Source organism: Dipodomys merriami, unplaced genomic scaffold (assembly GCF_024711535.1).
Source record: "Dipodomys merriami isolate MVZ:Mamm:240054 unplaced genomic scaffold, mDipMer1.0.p SCAF_19, whole genome shotgun sequence".
NCBI lineage: Eukaryota > Metazoa > Chordata > Mammalia > Rodentia > Heteromyidae > Dipodomys > Dipodomys merriami.
This window is the reverse complement of record NW_027203270.1, coordinates 8247032-8263054: the sequence shown is the minus strand read 5'-3', so window position 1 is coordinate 8263054 and position 16023 is coordinate 8247032. Positions and strand designations below refer to the sequence as shown.

Genomic DNA, 16023 nt, shown 5'->3' with positions numbered 1-16023 from the left:
TTACACAAGTGGTGAAATCTTCATAAGTCTATAACATCTGTGTATAGCCTACAATGTATACCTATGCAACAGGAAGACTCCTTTTTTTTTTTTGGTCAGTCATGGGGCTTGAACTCTGGGCCTGGTCGCTGTCCCTGATCTCTTTAATTTAAGGCGAGTGCTCTATCGCTTGAGCCACATCACCACTTCCAGTTTTCTGGTGGTTAATTGAAAAATAAGAGTCTCATGGACTTTACTGCCTGGGCTGGCTTTGGACCACGATCCTCAGATCTCAGCCTCCTGAGTAATTAGGATTAGGCTAGGCGTGAGCCACCAGTGCCCATACAACAGGAAGACTCTTGAACAAAAGTTCCTACCATGTGTAGCTTTCACAACTAAAATCAAGCCCATGTGTATTGAAGACAGTTCTGTCAAAAGGCAGTAGCCAAACTCCAGCTGGTGATGGTGCTTAGCAACCAAGTATAAATTGTAAGAGCCCTTAACTGTGGCGAGAATAATAAATGACATCTCAGTGCCTCCTCCACATAGCTATCACTGATTTGAGTATGGAAGGACATCACAGTAAGACACACCTCCAAAAGCAGCCTACATCAGAGCAGAAGGTAGCATTATGGAATAATGCTAAGTCAGGATCTAAGTCAGAGACTCTTCACAGATACTGATGACAGGTTATCTGTTGTATTCCTGATGGGACATCTTCAGGATCCCTGTGCTGGGAGCTTACTGTTTATGAGGGTAGTGGCTGTCCACCATGACTTACTTCCTTTTCCTAGAGAGCACTAGAATATGACAGATTTTTATGTGGGAGAATTTAGTTCCTGGAGTAGGCATGAGTAATTTGAATTCTCATCAGAAATGAACATAACAAACAGTTAACAAGCTGTGTTTGTCGTCTCTGTTCTTAAAGTTTCTTATCTTAAAAATGCTGTAGCATCTCACAGAAAGAGAAATGACCTTTACTTATGAACTCCTGTGTCTCTGATGCTGTAATCCTGAGTAAGAGTCAAATTCAAATATATGCTTATCCTTTGGTGTCTCCACACTTCCATCTGACTAGGAGTTGCATCACGGATTTGAGAGTCTGACAGAAGTCATCTTTGCACATTCTATCATCCCCAATCTTTGTTGACACATTGTTTCATTATTTACTTAGAGGTCTGTTATCTTAATTTATTTGCTTGCTAGGCTTGGTGATACATGCTACCAGAAAATCTAGATTGAAAATTTGAAGCCAACCTACACAAAAATTAACAAAACAAAATGCAAAACAAAAGGGATGGGACTTTGGTTCAAGTGGTGAAGTGCTTACCCAGCACACATAGGGCTCTTGTTCAATCCTTGATACAATCATCTGATAAATCAATTGCCTTTTTTTGTGTGCCAGTAATGGGACTTGAACTCGGGGCCTGAACACTGTCCCTGAACTTTTTTGTTCAAGGCTAGTGCTCTACCACTTGAGCCATGACTCCACTTCTAGCTTTTTTTTTGGAAGTTAATTGAAAAGAGTCTCACTTTTCCCGGTTGGGCTGGCTTTAAACTGTGATCCTTAGATCTCAGCCTTCTGAGAGCTAGGATTACAGACATGAGCCAACAGCACCTGACCCAATTTCCTTTTGTAGGGAAAAAGAAAAACTTCTTGAGCATTCAGATTAATAAATTTGACTTGAAAGAACTTCATTCTGTGTCCTTTTCTGATCCTGGCAATTGAGGTCCAAGTGTGAAGTAATGGTGACTTTGTGAAGAAGTGTTTTGGATTTGATCAAAAGCTTGATCCTAGTATTCAAGAAATGAATATCACCACCAACAGCCACTGTGGCACCCCATACACTTTTCACAGCATTTTCACCCATCTAGCACTAGTTTAATCTTACTAAAACATCTTTAGGGCCATCTATTTCACAGCCTGTAGGTAACTCTTAAACTAATAGTGCACTGTCTGAGAATCTGATAGTTCGGGACTTGATAAACCTTCATTTTGCTGTTGTGAGAGAGAGGTTTCCTGAAATAGCACAGATGCACACATGATGGTACTTGATCATATGTGGCTCTTAAAGAGTGTTGAGAGAGTGCATTTGTCTGAAATGTAACTGAAGCTTTTGCATTTACATTTCTAGATACTGTTTCCAGCAAGTTGCAAAACAATAATGTCTACACTATTGCCAAGAGGAATGTGGAAGGGCAGGACATGCTGTACCAATCACTGAAGCTCACTAATGGCATTTGGATTTTGGCCGAGCTGCGTATTCAGCCAGGAAACCCTAATTACACGGTAAGACCTTTCCCCGAACAGGTGAGATGAATTAGAGCAGGTTGCAAAGGCTTAGAAGGGAGGTGCTTCAGACTTGAGAAATCTAAAACAAGCAGTCCACAGTCCTCAGAAACTTAAAACTAAAGAGGTCCTCAGCTGCCTTGATGAAGACCTCCCTGCTGCAGTGCTGCCCCAACCACAAGAATAGTGCTGTGGCTCTGGAAGCAGGGTATGCAACAAAATCATCCCTCTCCGTTTGGGAGCTTATGACCTAAAGATATTAGAGTCACAAGCACATGACCCTCTTACCCATGAGAGGTAAGGCAGAGTAGAAGACACTCGGCAGCCTGTAAGTGAACCTTCTCAAAATAAAGATTATGATATAGGAAGAATCAAGACACCTGTCAATGAATTACATAATTCTAAAGAAATCATTCATCATTCTTAATCATGGTTCCCTTAACCAGGAGGGCATTTTCCAGCCTACCAGTTTTCCCTTTAATTTGGAAAACTTCCTTCAGTACTACATTAAAGGAACTAATATAAAAATTCTGGTACTACTTTATAGGGTAGAAGCTTCATTGAACAGCAAAGATTGATTCGTTAAGCACTGGTCATTTGTTTGCTGTTATATAATGTTCTCCAGTAATCTGCATTTTGCAAAATGAAGGACAGACCCTTAAGATGAAGGGAAATACCTTATCTTGTAGTATAAAGTGTTTTGAAAGGTAAGAGAAAAGTGACAGAGAGGAGAAGAGGCTCAGTGTTTATTAGTTCTGAGGAAGGTGAATAATAAGTTGATTTGGGAAACCCTCCAACCATTTAGCTAAGAAAAGGATGTGGCCTCATTTTTCTTTTCTCTCTTTTTTTTATTAAATAATTGTACACAGAGGTTTCATTTCCATAAGTTAGGTTATGAGTGCAGTACATCTTAGTATCACCTCTTTTATCATTCTTCCCCATTTTCCTCCTCCCATTCCTGCCCTCGTTACGTAATTCATTTTTTCATAATGTGAATATAATGCCTGCATTTGTGCACCCTTCCTCCCTCCATTCCTGTGCTCACCATTGCCCCCCCCCAAAAAAAAATTGTTTCTATCTCCTGGTTTTGTTTTGTATGCCATATTTTAGTCAGTTTGCGTGAATATGCATAAAACCCTGTACATGTTATTATGTATGTTGTAATTTAGATCTAACTTCCACATATGAGGGAAAACATATATGTGACCCTATTTGTTAACTTTATCAACTGTCTTTTCACTAGTGCATATCCAGAACTGTATTTTTTTCTCTACTGGTTCTCTTTCTTGAAGTAAGCTGGAATGGGCAGTCCCAAATCTGTACGTGTATGCGTGTGTGTGTGTGTGTGTGTGTGTGTGTGTGTGTGCGCGCATGTGTGTGTGTGTGTGTGGTGTTGTATCCTGTCAAGTTAAAGGCCTCCTCTCTATAAAGTATGCTTTCCTCCATTTCTGTTCCCCCACCAATCTCTTGTGTTTTTGGAGAGTAACTTACCCTGTCATTTGCTAAGTTCCTCAAAAAAGGAAACCTCTGAAATATGGCTGAATGGACATATTTTCACTGTAAGATCCCCAAGTCCTGTTAGGTGTGTGTGTGCACACGTATTTCTCACTCTTAGCTGACTTGAGCCATGCCTCCAGTTCTGGCTTTTTGCTAGTTATTTGGGGAAAAAGGAGTTTCTCAGGCATGTCTGGCCAGGCTGACTTCAGTACTTCTTATATCTCAGCCTCCTAAGTACAAACTTGAGTCACCTGCACCCAGCTGCTTGCATTTCTTTTTTCTTTGGGGGGGGGTCCAGTCGTGGGGCCTGAACTCTGGGCCTGGGCGCTGTCCCTCAGCTCTTCAGCTCAAGGCTAGCCCTCTACCACTTGAGCCACAGTGCCACTTCCGGCTTTTTTCTTTTTGCTTATGTGGTGCTGAGGAATCGAACCCAGGGCCTTAGGCATGCAAGGCAAGCGCTCTACCACTGAGCCACCTTCCCAGCCCTGCTTGCATTTCTTGATGTTTACTGAACTATATTCTTTATTTTGAGAAGGGCTTCTTGGTACCTTGGTATCACTGTTATAAATATAGTTTGTGTAAAAATTTTAGAACCTTATGTCATGAGATTTTTTTAGTGGGACATAGAGTACTGTGTCTCTTTTTCCCAGTTTTTCCTATTTACATCTTATATACTGGTATTATATTTTCAAAACTAGAAAATACCAGTGTTCACACGTATAATCCTAGCTACTCAGAGGCTGAGATCTGCAGATCACAGTTCAAAACCAGCCTAGGTAAGAAAGTGTCTGAAACTCTTATTTACAGCCAGTCACCAAAAAAGTCAGAAGTAGAGTTGTGGCTCAAGTGGTAGAGCAATAGCTTTGAACAAATAAGCTTAGGGACAGAGTTCAAGCCCCAGGACCAATGTACTTGTGCACATATGCATGTGTACACACACACAAAACCTACAAAATAGGTATAATGCACTGTAGTTAACTAATAGACATTATTCAGATTTTACCAGGTTTTTGTCATTTTCTCTTTTTTTGGTTGGTTGTTGTTTGTTTTTTGTCGGTCATGGGTCTTGAACCTCAGGGCCTGGAGGCTGTCACTGAGCTTTTTCGCTCAAAGCTAGTGCTCTACCACTTTGAGCCACAGCACCACTTCTAGTTTTCTGGTGATTAGTTGAAGATAAGAGTCTCACAGTTTCTGCCCAGGCTGGCTTAGAACCTTGATCCTCAGATCTCAGCACCCTGAGTAGCTATTTGGAACCTTGATTCTCAGATCTCAGCACCCTGAGTAGCTAAGATTATAGGTGTGAATCACTGGTGTCCAACCACTTTTTTATATTTCATATTCTCTGGACTTTTTTTTTTTCCAGTCACAGTACTACATACTGCCCAATCCGTTTTTTGGATTGGGCAGTATGTATAGTACTATGCAATTTTATCATTTGACTAGAAGTGTATAAGTTCACCTACCACACTGCACTTAACCACTTGAGCCATGCCTCCACTCCTCTTTTTTGCTGGTTATTTTGAATAGACACTAACAAACTTTTCTGCCTGGACTGGCTTCAAACTGTGATCCTCCATATCTCAGCTTCATAATTAGCTAGGATTACAGGCATGAGTCACCTGCAATCAGCAAGCTTGTCCTTATTTGTGATCAAGAAGTAGTTGACAATATGCATAGACCATGGGTTCCATATTAACTGAAGAGGAATAGAGATACTGGAATTATAACTGTTTTGCCTGAGCCCTCCTATATATTTTGTTATTTTGTTTAATTTGTGTTTTGAGTGAGTTACAGATTTGTACATGGTTCTAAGAAATAGTGAGTGAGCTTTTCCTATAGAAGCCTGAGGAGTTCTCTGAAAGTGATCTCTATTCACTTAAAACATAAGCATGCAAATGAAGATATTTGGGTCTTCATGGGCACTTTCAGAACACTTGAAAGTATCCAGGCTATCAAAAGGCATTCCTACCCAAAAAGCCACACACACAAAGTATCTTCAAGCTAACACTTTGCAGAAGCCCTGTGTGCCATTCCATATTACAGTGGTGGAGTTGGTAGGTGTGCCTAAGCCAAACAGTGGAGCCACAGAGTCAGTGGCCTAAAAAGAACACTGAATGCTGCTGCACATGTTTGAAAATGCAGAATAGAGCCAGGCACCGGTGGCTCTCGCCTGTAATCCTAGCTATCAGGAGGCTGAGATCTGAGGATCACAGTTCAAAGCCAGCCCAGGCAGAAAAGTCCGTGAGACTCTTTTTTTTTTTTTTTTTTGTCAGTCGTGGGGCTTGAACTCTGGGCCTGGGTGCTGTCCCTCAGCTCTTCAGCTCAAGGCGAGCGCTCTACCACTTGAGCTACAGCACCACTTCCTGTTTTCTGGTGGTTTATTGGAGATAGGAGTCTCACAGTCTCTCCTGCCCAGGCTGGCTTTGAACTGCGATCCTCAGATCTCAGCATCCTGAGTAGCTAGGATTACAGGCGTGAGCCACCAGCACCCGGCATCCGTGAGACTCTTACCTCCAATAAACCACTTGAAAACTGGAAGTGGTGCTGTGGCTCAAGCAGTAGAAGGCTAGCCTTGAGCTGAAGAGCTTAGGGACAGCGCCCAAGCCCAAAGTTCAAGCCCCACGACTGACAGAAGAAAAAAAAAAGCAGAATAGTGCTGAACTTAATGCTTTAGCTGGGGTAGGGAACTGGTTTTTTTCTGCCCATGACAATTAAGATACTTAGAAACATCTATGGACATAAAAAATAATCAGTGCAGTCAGACAGCTGACTAGAAGCTGCCTTCTCATATACCAAATGATTTTGACATATGGCCCATGGGCCAGATGTTCCCCACTCATGGTTTGAACTGGTAATTAGATATGTCCAGGTGAACAAAGACTCAGGTTGTGCTATACAGAGCTCATAGCAAAGTTAACCCATGCATGAGCTTTTTCCTTGTATGAGATGATCCTCATTAAAAGGCAGCACCTGACTTAGGTCCATTGCCCTTAAGCAGTGCTCTAGACATCAAAATCACCCAGATTCATTGCCTTCCCTCCATCACCTTCAAGGCCCATTCAATACACCATTGATCTTATCTCAGCTTCTATTTAGGAGGAAAGAAGTCCACTTGAGTCAATAACAGTGCATAAAGAACTGATGGTGTCTTGGAATCCTAAGAGATAAAACACCTTTCCCCCAACCCTGACTCCTGTTTTATTTCATTAAGAAAGTATGTTTAGCCAGGTGCCAGTGGCTCACGCCTGTAATCCTAGCTACTCAGGAGGCTGAGATCTGAGGACCTCAGTTGAAAGCCAGCCTGGGCAGGAAAGTCCATGAGACTCTTAATCTCCAATAAACCACTCAGAAAACCAGAAATGGCGCTGTGGCTCAAGTGGTAGAGTACTCGCCTTGAGCTGAAGAGCTGAGGGACAGCGGCCAGGCCCAGAATTCAAGCCCCACGACGAAGGAAGGAGGGAAGGGAGGAAGGGAAAGAAAAGAAAAGAAAGAAAGAGAAAAGGAAGAAGGAAAGAAAGAACGAAAGAAAATAAGTAAGTCAGGCACCCATGGCTCACACCTGTTGTAATCCTAGCTACTCAGGAGGTTGAGATATGAGGATCATACCTGGGCATCCATGAGACTCTTATCCCCAGTAAGCCACCAAAAAACCAGAAGTGGCCTTATGGCTCAAATGGTAGAGTAGCCTTGAGTGCAAAAGCTCAGGGACAAAGCCTGTGCTGTGTTCAAGCCCCAGGACACACACACACACACACTCTCTCTCTCTCTCTCTCTCTCTCTCTCTCTCTCTCTCTCAACACACACACACATACACACACATACTCTCTCTCTCTCACTCACTCTCAACACACACACACACACACACACACACACACACACACACACACACACACACACACACACACACACACACACACACACACACACACACACACACACACACACACACACACACACGAAAGGAAAGGGAAAGGAAAGGAAAGGATTGCCTCTGTAGGAAGCCAAAAGATAAAGAAGTGCCTAAAGTTGCAACTTGAACCAAAGAAGGAAGGGTTTTTTCTACACATATTTATATTCTTACTATTGGTTGGTTGGTTGCTGTGTTTTGGGTTTTTACACTCATTGGAATTACTTTCCTGGATGATATTAAGCAGCACTTTAGGAAATGCCTTGAAGAGTTAAGCTCTAAATATAATACTTTTTCTTTTTTTTTTTTAACTAGCATGTATTTGTTATATAAAGGGTAGAGTATCTTTGGGGGGGGGGGGGCAGTCATGGGGCTTGAACTCAGCCTGGGCACTGTTCCTGAGCTCTTCAGCTCAAAATAAGCACTCTACCACTTGGGCCACAGGACCATTTCCAGTTTTCTGGTAGTTAATTGGAGATAAGAGGTGGAGGGGCAGGGGGAGGCCGCTGGGAAGGTGGCTCAGTGGTAGAGTGCTTGCTTTGCATGCATGAGGCCCTGGGTTTGATTCCTCAGCACCACATAAGCAGAAAAAAGTCAGAAGTGGTGCTGTGGCTCAAGTGATAGAGTGCTAGCCTCAGCTGAAGAGCTGAGAGACAGCGCCCAGGCCCAGAGTTCAGGCCCCACACCAACCAAAAAAAAAAAAAAAAAAAAAAAGTCTCTCAGCCTTTCCTGCCTGGGCTGGCTTTGAACCATGATCCTCAGATCTCACCCTCCTGAGTACGAGGATTCTACAGGTGCCTGGCCTTGAGTATCTTTTAATGATTTCTTTTAATTGGGTTTGTTTTTATTCATCTTTACTTTTTATTTTTTACTTTTTACTTTTTTGGGGTTCAGTCATGGGGCCTAAACTCTGGGCCTAGGCGCTGTCCCTCAGCTCCAGCTCAAGGCTAGCGCTCAAACATTTGAGCCACAGTGCCACTTCCGGTTTTTTTCTTTTTGCTTATGTGGTGCTGAGGAATCGAACCCAGGGCCTCAAGCATACAAGGCAAGCACTCTACCACTGAGCCACCTTCCCAGCCCATCATCTTTACTTTTTTAAAGGTACCTTCTTTTTGTCAAGGTTGGCCAGTATTTTTGTACCTTTGATACTATTTTAAATCATCCAACATCTCTAATGAGAATTAAAAGGTAATTAAAAAAAAAAATCAGCTGGACACCAGTGGCTTATGCCTGTAATCTTAGCTACTCAGGAAACTTTGATCTGAGGATTCAGATTCAGTTCAGATTCAGCCCAGGCAGAAAAATCTATGAGAGTCTATGAGACTCTTTTTTTTTTTTTTTTTTTTTTGCCGGTCATGGGGCCTGAACTCTGGGTCTGGGCGCTGTCCCTCAGCTCTTCAGCTCAAGGCTAGCACTCTACCACTGGAGCCACAGCGCCACTTCCGGCTTTTTCTGTTTATGTGGTGCTGAGGAATTGAACCCAGGGCCTCATGCTTGCAAGGCATGCACTCTATCGCTGAGCTACCTTCCCAGCCCCCCTATGAGACTCTTATGGACAATTAAGTATTCAATAAGCCAGAAGTGGAGCTGTGGCTCAAATGGTAGAGTGCTAGCCTTGAGCAAAAAAAGCTCAGGGACAGCACCTAGGTCCTGAATTCAAGCCCCAGGACTGGCACAAGAAATTAAATATCTTAGAAATACATGATTAAAAATAGCCATTTTTCTTTTTTGCCTGTCCTGGGGCTTGAACTCAAGGCCAGGGCATTCTCCCTGAGCTGCTTCTGCTCAAGGCTATCACTCTACCACTTCAGCCACACTTCTACTTCAGAGTTTTTGATAGTTTATTGGAGATAAGAGTCTTACAGACTTTCTTACCCAAGCTGGCTTTGAACCACAGTCTTCAAATCTTAGCCTCCTGAGTAACTAGGATTATAGGCAGGAGCCACTAGCACCTGACTAAAACAACTTTTGTTACCCTTCCCTAGTACATTAAGCATTGATGTCAGTAATACAAAATGTATATCTTCCTGGTTCTAAAATGCATTTCAAATGCTTATAACATGCTATTATTGTTGATAGGATTTTGTCTAAGCTATTAGTGTTTAAGGGTTTAAATTTTGTCTGCTCACAGAGTTAAATGCTCAGATTCAACATTGAAATCTTTTAATATTGATGTTTATCTTGGTGATGATTATATTAAAAGAACAACAGTAGGAGAGGAGTAGAGTGGTATTGGAAATAACTGACTTGCATGTCTAACAAAGCAGAAAATGAAAGAATTAAATTTGTGACATGAATGGTTGATTGTCCAGCCATACTGAGTATCCTTTTGTGTTATCATTCTCCATAATACACAAGAGGCTTAGTGCCTTGAATTTACCTTAGGCTTTTATGCAATGGCTTTTTTACATCCTGAGGGACAGAGGCAGAGAAGTAAAATGACTGTTGCTAAGCCAACGGGTTTCTTTTGGTAATGACGCCCCACAACTCTTGACAAAGCATCCGAGCATCTTTTCATCCTGTGATCAGGTTTCCTGCCTCATAGACCCATATAGAATGTAGCACAACTAGACATGGGGATTATTGAAATTACAAAATGCTCACTATTAACATAATATTTTTTTGGCCCACTCTTGGAATAGGAGGTCTTCTTTCATTGCGTCAGAAGTTGACTGAATGTGTGATAACTTTTCATTGTGGACCTCCATGCTAATCTTCCTTCTCTTTTCTCTCCAACAGCTGTCGCTGAAGTGTAGAGCTCCTGAAGTCTCTCAATACATCTATCAGGTCTACGACAGCATTTTGAAAAACTAATAAACTGATCCAGTAACCCCAGCCACCCTGTGATCGGTGCAGACCAAGAACTCTTTAACTGGAAAGACATTGTACTGTTGTGTAGAATCTTAACCCAGTCAATCATAATGCAGCCACCCACCCTGGTAGTGACCAGTCTACCCTGTGCTGACATTAAGCATACCCTGTTGGATAGTTTTTAGCTTCCTGTGAGCATTTGTAGCCACTGCTTCAGTCACTTCTCAACCTCTGCACTTCTCCATCCTTGCTTGTGAGCTTTTCCAGGCTGTGCCGAATGGCTGGCTTTTTCTACACCTCTTTTGAGTGTAGTTTAATATTTTGTAATTGAAAGCGCATTTCAAAAGCAGAAAGGACAACAAATATTAAAGCAAGGAAAAGTGTCACTGAAACATAAACTGCACTTTATTGTTTTATACTTTTGTACATATGAGAAATTGAGGTGGAATAACCAGAAGAAAGTGTTAAAACAACTGACCACTCTTAACTGCAGTCTTAGAGGAAGAGATACAATGACCACCCGACTCTGTGAGGACCTTTTATCTGTTGCAGCCTTGTCCCTGGTCATTTGGATTCTCAGAGGTGGTAGTTTTGGTTTTTTTTCCTCTCCAAACTCCAAACCTTCACACTTCCCTTGCCTCATACCTCATTGCTCCATAATGGCATTTCATTGAATGGTGCTTCAGGGTGCAAGAAGTATAGGGCCTGGCCTGTCAACTCCAAAACTGAGAGAAGTTAGAGTTTTCTGCATTCCTTTCCACCAAACTAACCTATTAGCAATTAAGGAGGCTAAGTAGAGATGGAAAACAGGAACCAAAATGCCCTCTCCCAACCTGTTCCCTGTATTTTTCAGGTCCAAATCAGATCAAATCAGACAGATTCACCATTGAAATAGACTTTGATGGCTTAGCCAATCCCATTTTTCTATGAAGGAGAAAGCTAACCGGGACAAATGTCATTGTTTCTGAGGCTTGTCAGCTATCAGGTAGCAGAGCTGAGGCTGCTCCAACCCTGCTCTTTTCACTGCAGGACTGCCTCGTGCTGTTGCTTTCCTCAATGCCCTCCTCTTTTCCTTTCCCTGCCTCTTTCTGCTCTGTAGCTCTTATCTCCTCCATGCTGACTTTGGCACCATGTCTGTTCAGTGGCGTTGGATGGCAGCAGAGCATCTTTTCAGTCACTTAAATGTATATACAATGCCAGAATAAAGAGGTGGCTAATGTTTTTTGAGGCCAGCTGGCAGGTACATAAAGGAAGTGAACTGAGAGATGTCTGTTTATCCCTTTAGCTCTTCTACGTGACTTGAGCTCCAAAACAAATTAGGATCATCCTGGAAGGTCAGGTAGTTCTTGTCATTTTTCAGAGGCCTTGGAGATGTGAAAATCTTCTCCCAGACACATCAAGGATGATTTGTCCAAAAAATTATGCCCAATACACCACCCTGCTTAATAGTGCTCACTGTTTTGATCTGTGAGCCCGTGAGGCAGAGCCTACCATCTGGTACTCAGGCTCCATGACCATGATAACTCTTCTCAGATCTCTGCTGGATTTCAAAGCACTCCAGGGTCCAGAGGCCTTGTATTGGACTCAGACCTAACCCACTGGGCTCAGGATAGTGGGAAATGATCAGAAGCCAACCCCCTGCCACACTGTGCCTGAAATGACCTTGTGTCACACCAGTTGCAAAGCTTGGGGGCAAGTGGGTGCTGTAATTCAGTTACTTAAACCTTGAGGATCTTCAAAAGAAGAATTACTGGGTGGGGGAGTGAAAATACATCCCTCTCTTACCACCCCTCAGGCACGTGAGAAATGGGAAATAGCACAGGAGTGTGGGGGAGGTGGGTAGGTTGGTGATGTGTGGGGTGGAAAAGCAAGTTGACAAAGTTTCCTTATTGGGACTCATTCATAGAGTCCATTGGAAACAAGTAGTGTAAAAGATTCACACTACAAACAGTGTTCTCATTTCAAAGCAAACTGTAGTTCCAGAAGGAAGAATATGTGTCAGGGCATGCAGGTGGAACATGGTGTTGGGCTAGGACACGTCCCCAACCCCTGAAGCAGATGTCTCTCCACCTCCCCACCAGTGGTGGCCAACAGCTTCTGTGCGCCAAATGGCAGTGTCTACTCCATGGGAAGGCTGCCTTCCATTGCACCCCGAGCAGGGTTAGGGAAGACTGCTTCACATAGAGGACCTCTGTCCTGAAGAGATTGTTGTTACCTCCACCACAGCTTCCTGGCCAGGTTAGTGGGTAGAGTGGAGTTTGCCCAGCACCCTCTTCTCTGCCTAAGTATCTAAGGACAAAGGAGCAAACTCACACCCAGTACTCTTGCTGGTCAGAGATTCCCTAACCATCTGTCCTCACCCAAGCCTGGGCTGTGTGTACACATGTGTGTTGTGAAGCTTGGGGCTCTAGAGAGAGCTGGGGTTGTGGGTAAAGGTTATATGAATACTCATTCTAATGTTCTTGTTGGTATCTGTTCTTGGGGAGGGAGGGGTTTGGGGGAAGCTTGATCTTGTGTCTTCGTCAATAAACTCATTTACACAAAATAAAGTGTGTGGTGCACACTTTGTTCCCAGAACTGACACTCTAGGACAGTACAGCTCGCCAGGGGAGGGACAGAACAGTGTAGTGTTCATTCTTTTTTAAAACTTTGTAGCCTCCCTAAGCCCTCCCCTAAGCCAGATGAAATTACTGTTGACTTGAAGAAGAGACCTTAGGGAGGCTCCTACAGGCCTTACCTGCAATCACCAGGCAGGAGTGCCAGGAGCCAGTCTTCCTGGCAGGTGTTCCCAGGGGCAATAGGCAGAGCAGCAGCACAGCAGCTTTTCTTTTCTGACTTGGGGGTGGGCAGCCAGCCAGCAAACCCATGTAGCTGAGCTGTTCCTCAGGTTTCCATTATGCTGAACGAGGACCCTCCCTCAGCTCTCAACTTGCAAAGCCTCTCAGACTTGGAACTCAGGGCCTACATGTTCCCAAATAGAATTGCCAAACCTCAGGTGCCTGTGGCTCACACCTCTTATCCTAGCTTCTCAGGAGGCTAAGTTCCGAGCAACCTGATTCAAGCCTGCTTAGGAAGACCTACCCAACAGACAGTTAACCAGCAAAAAGCAGGAAGTGGAGGTGTGGCTCAAGAGTTTGAGCAGGAAAAAGCTATGTAAGAGTATAAGGCACCAACACACAAAGCTTGAAAGCAAGCTTCCCAAAGACTTCGAGGTTAGTAACGTATTTGGGACATACAATCCAGGTGTTAACAAGGGTTTCACCCTGGGTTCTGTGGAGCTGACAGCCACTGAAACCTAATCCAGCCTACAGTTGGGGATAGAGCCTGGAGTGAGGGGCCCAACACCAAGAGGGTCTTGAACAAGTCCTTGCACCTCTCATACCAGGATTGTAGGCATGTACAATGTGTAGCAGGAGGTAGGAAGCAGAAACTAATGTTATTCCTTGGATGTTCAAACACCAGGAGTGAACTAGCCTTGGTAGCAAGGAAACACTGGGCTGCAGTTAGGCCTGAACTGTAACAGAATAATACCTGGGAGAAGTGGGAAGAGATATGAAGAGCAGCCTTGAGATCCAACTGGGATTACCAATTAGTGATGCAGATGTTCAGTGAAGTCCCCAGAGAAATACTCAGCTTTTGGGTTCAGTCATTCTGGAGAAGCTGAATTAAACCACACACACACACACACACACACACACACACACACACACACACACACACACACACACACACACACACACACACAACAGGATCTCGAACTTGAGCCACACACACACACACAAAACAGGATCTCGAACTTGAGCCAGAATTGAGATTCACTGCCAGAGTTGATGCTCATACCTATAGGCGTATGTGGTATAGCCTCCATTCAGGAGGCTGAGATCTTAGAATCACAATTCAAAGCCAGCTCAGAAAATCCCATCAAACTTACCTACAGTTCACCAGCAAGACACCATAACTGGAGCTCTAGCTGTGATGGAAAAAGAACACGGCCTTGAATTCAAGTCCAGTACCAGCACACACAAAATCACTGACTCACCCCTGTTTACCCTATACTCTTGGATAGTAAATACTCATTCTCCTGGCAGGAAGGGAATGATAAAACACTTCCTAGCATAACATTGCCTATCTTGAATTCAGTATCACCCCCTCCCTATCCACCTGTTTTTCAAGTGAAATGAGACAGAGCCACATCTTTAAACTCTACAGCTTCCTCCTTCACTCCATGGGAGATTCTTACCCTCTGCGTTTGCTATACCTATACCCAGACATGCTAAGCCTTCAAGATGCCAATTGCTCAGGGCACGTTGACCCTGGACTTTTACTTAGATTGTGCTGTCATTTCTTCATGATTCTCTGCCCCTAGGGTGGCAACTGAAGGAGACTGAGACCTCAGGTACATTATTTCTGAAAGCCAGAAGACAGCTGAGGACTCGGGTCAGGTCTGAGCCTCCCTACTTCATGCATTAATGCTTTTTCTGATTTTGCTTGGACCCAGATTTCTTTTCCCTGCCACCCCCAGTTCCAGGAGGCAAGAGCTTGTTTATTTTAATACCTGGTATGGCACTTGGGAAAGATCACACCTCCCCCGTTGTTACCCATTTCTATCTCCTGAACACTAATCCTAGAATCCAACCAGCCCCCAGACATGGTATTAGCAACAAGGATATTTCTTGAAAAGTTTCCGAGTTGGCTCCAAACTTGCCATCTCGGATTCTCATTTAGCTTTTGCCCTGCCATTTTTGAGTCTGCCAGCCAGAGAAAGGCTAATTTGGGGGTTGGTTAGACCCAGATTCTCAGTTGGGCTTAATTTCCAGGAGCCTTGTTTAGGGACAAGACTACCATCTTGCCAGGCACTGGTGGCTCTCGCCTATAATCCTAGCTACTCAGGAAGCTGAGATCTGAGAACTGTGGTTCCAAGTCAGACCAGGCAAGAAAATTCATGAGACTCTTTATCTCCATCTACCCAACCAAAACCCGACAGTGGAGCTGTGGCTAGAGTGGTAGAGCGTTAGCCTTGAGTGAAAAGCTCAGGGATAGTACCTAAGCCCTGACTTCAAACCCAGTACTGACACAAAATTAAAGACTGTCATTTCTAGGATCATTCTCCGTTGGGTAGGGCCCCAATACTTGAGTTAAAAGAGCATCATTCACCCCTTCCCATCTGTTAGTATTGGATAGTGAAGTTTAGGTATGGCCTCTGCCTTTCCTCCCTTATTCCATTCAAACTTCACTTAGAGTAGGATCATTGGCCAATCAGCTTTTGAAAGCACATCAACTAAGATGGGGGGAGAGGAGTGGAAACAGGCAGGTTCAGATCATAGTCTTTTGTGCCCCACTGCAGTATGTACCTCAAGGGCTGCAGATGGTCTATGTGTTTGCTCCCCTGGAACCTGAACTGTGAGCTTGTGCGCCAGCTATCAGACATCCATCTTTCCCTGAACCAGAGTCACAAGAGGCTCAAGGACAAGACTCTCCAACTTTTCCACAGAGGTAAATCTTAATGACAGAGAACAGTAAACAGGCCCTAGGAACGTAG

At 43.7% G+C, this 16023-nt stretch overlaps 1 protein-coding gene across 5 annotated transcripts in view; it reads left to right on the top strand.

The window, feature by feature from the left end:
* The window catches only part of Ap2b1 (adaptor related protein complex 2 subunit beta 1), a 115996-nt gene extending 105114 nt beyond the window's left edge, over positions 1-10882 (top strand). For all 5 annotated transcript variants that reach the window (XM_070027180.1, XM_070027176.1, XM_070027177.1 and 2 more), the window contains 2 exons: positions 2115-2269; positions 10413-10882. In XM_070027180.1, coding sequence (XP_069883281.1) covers positions 2115-2269; positions 10413-10487 — 230 coding nt within the window. In that variant the 3' untranslated portion in view covers positions 10488-10882. The remainder of the gene's footprint in view (positions 1-2114; positions 2270-10412) is intronic.
* The last annotated feature ends 5141 nt before the right edge of the window (positions 10883-16023 follow it).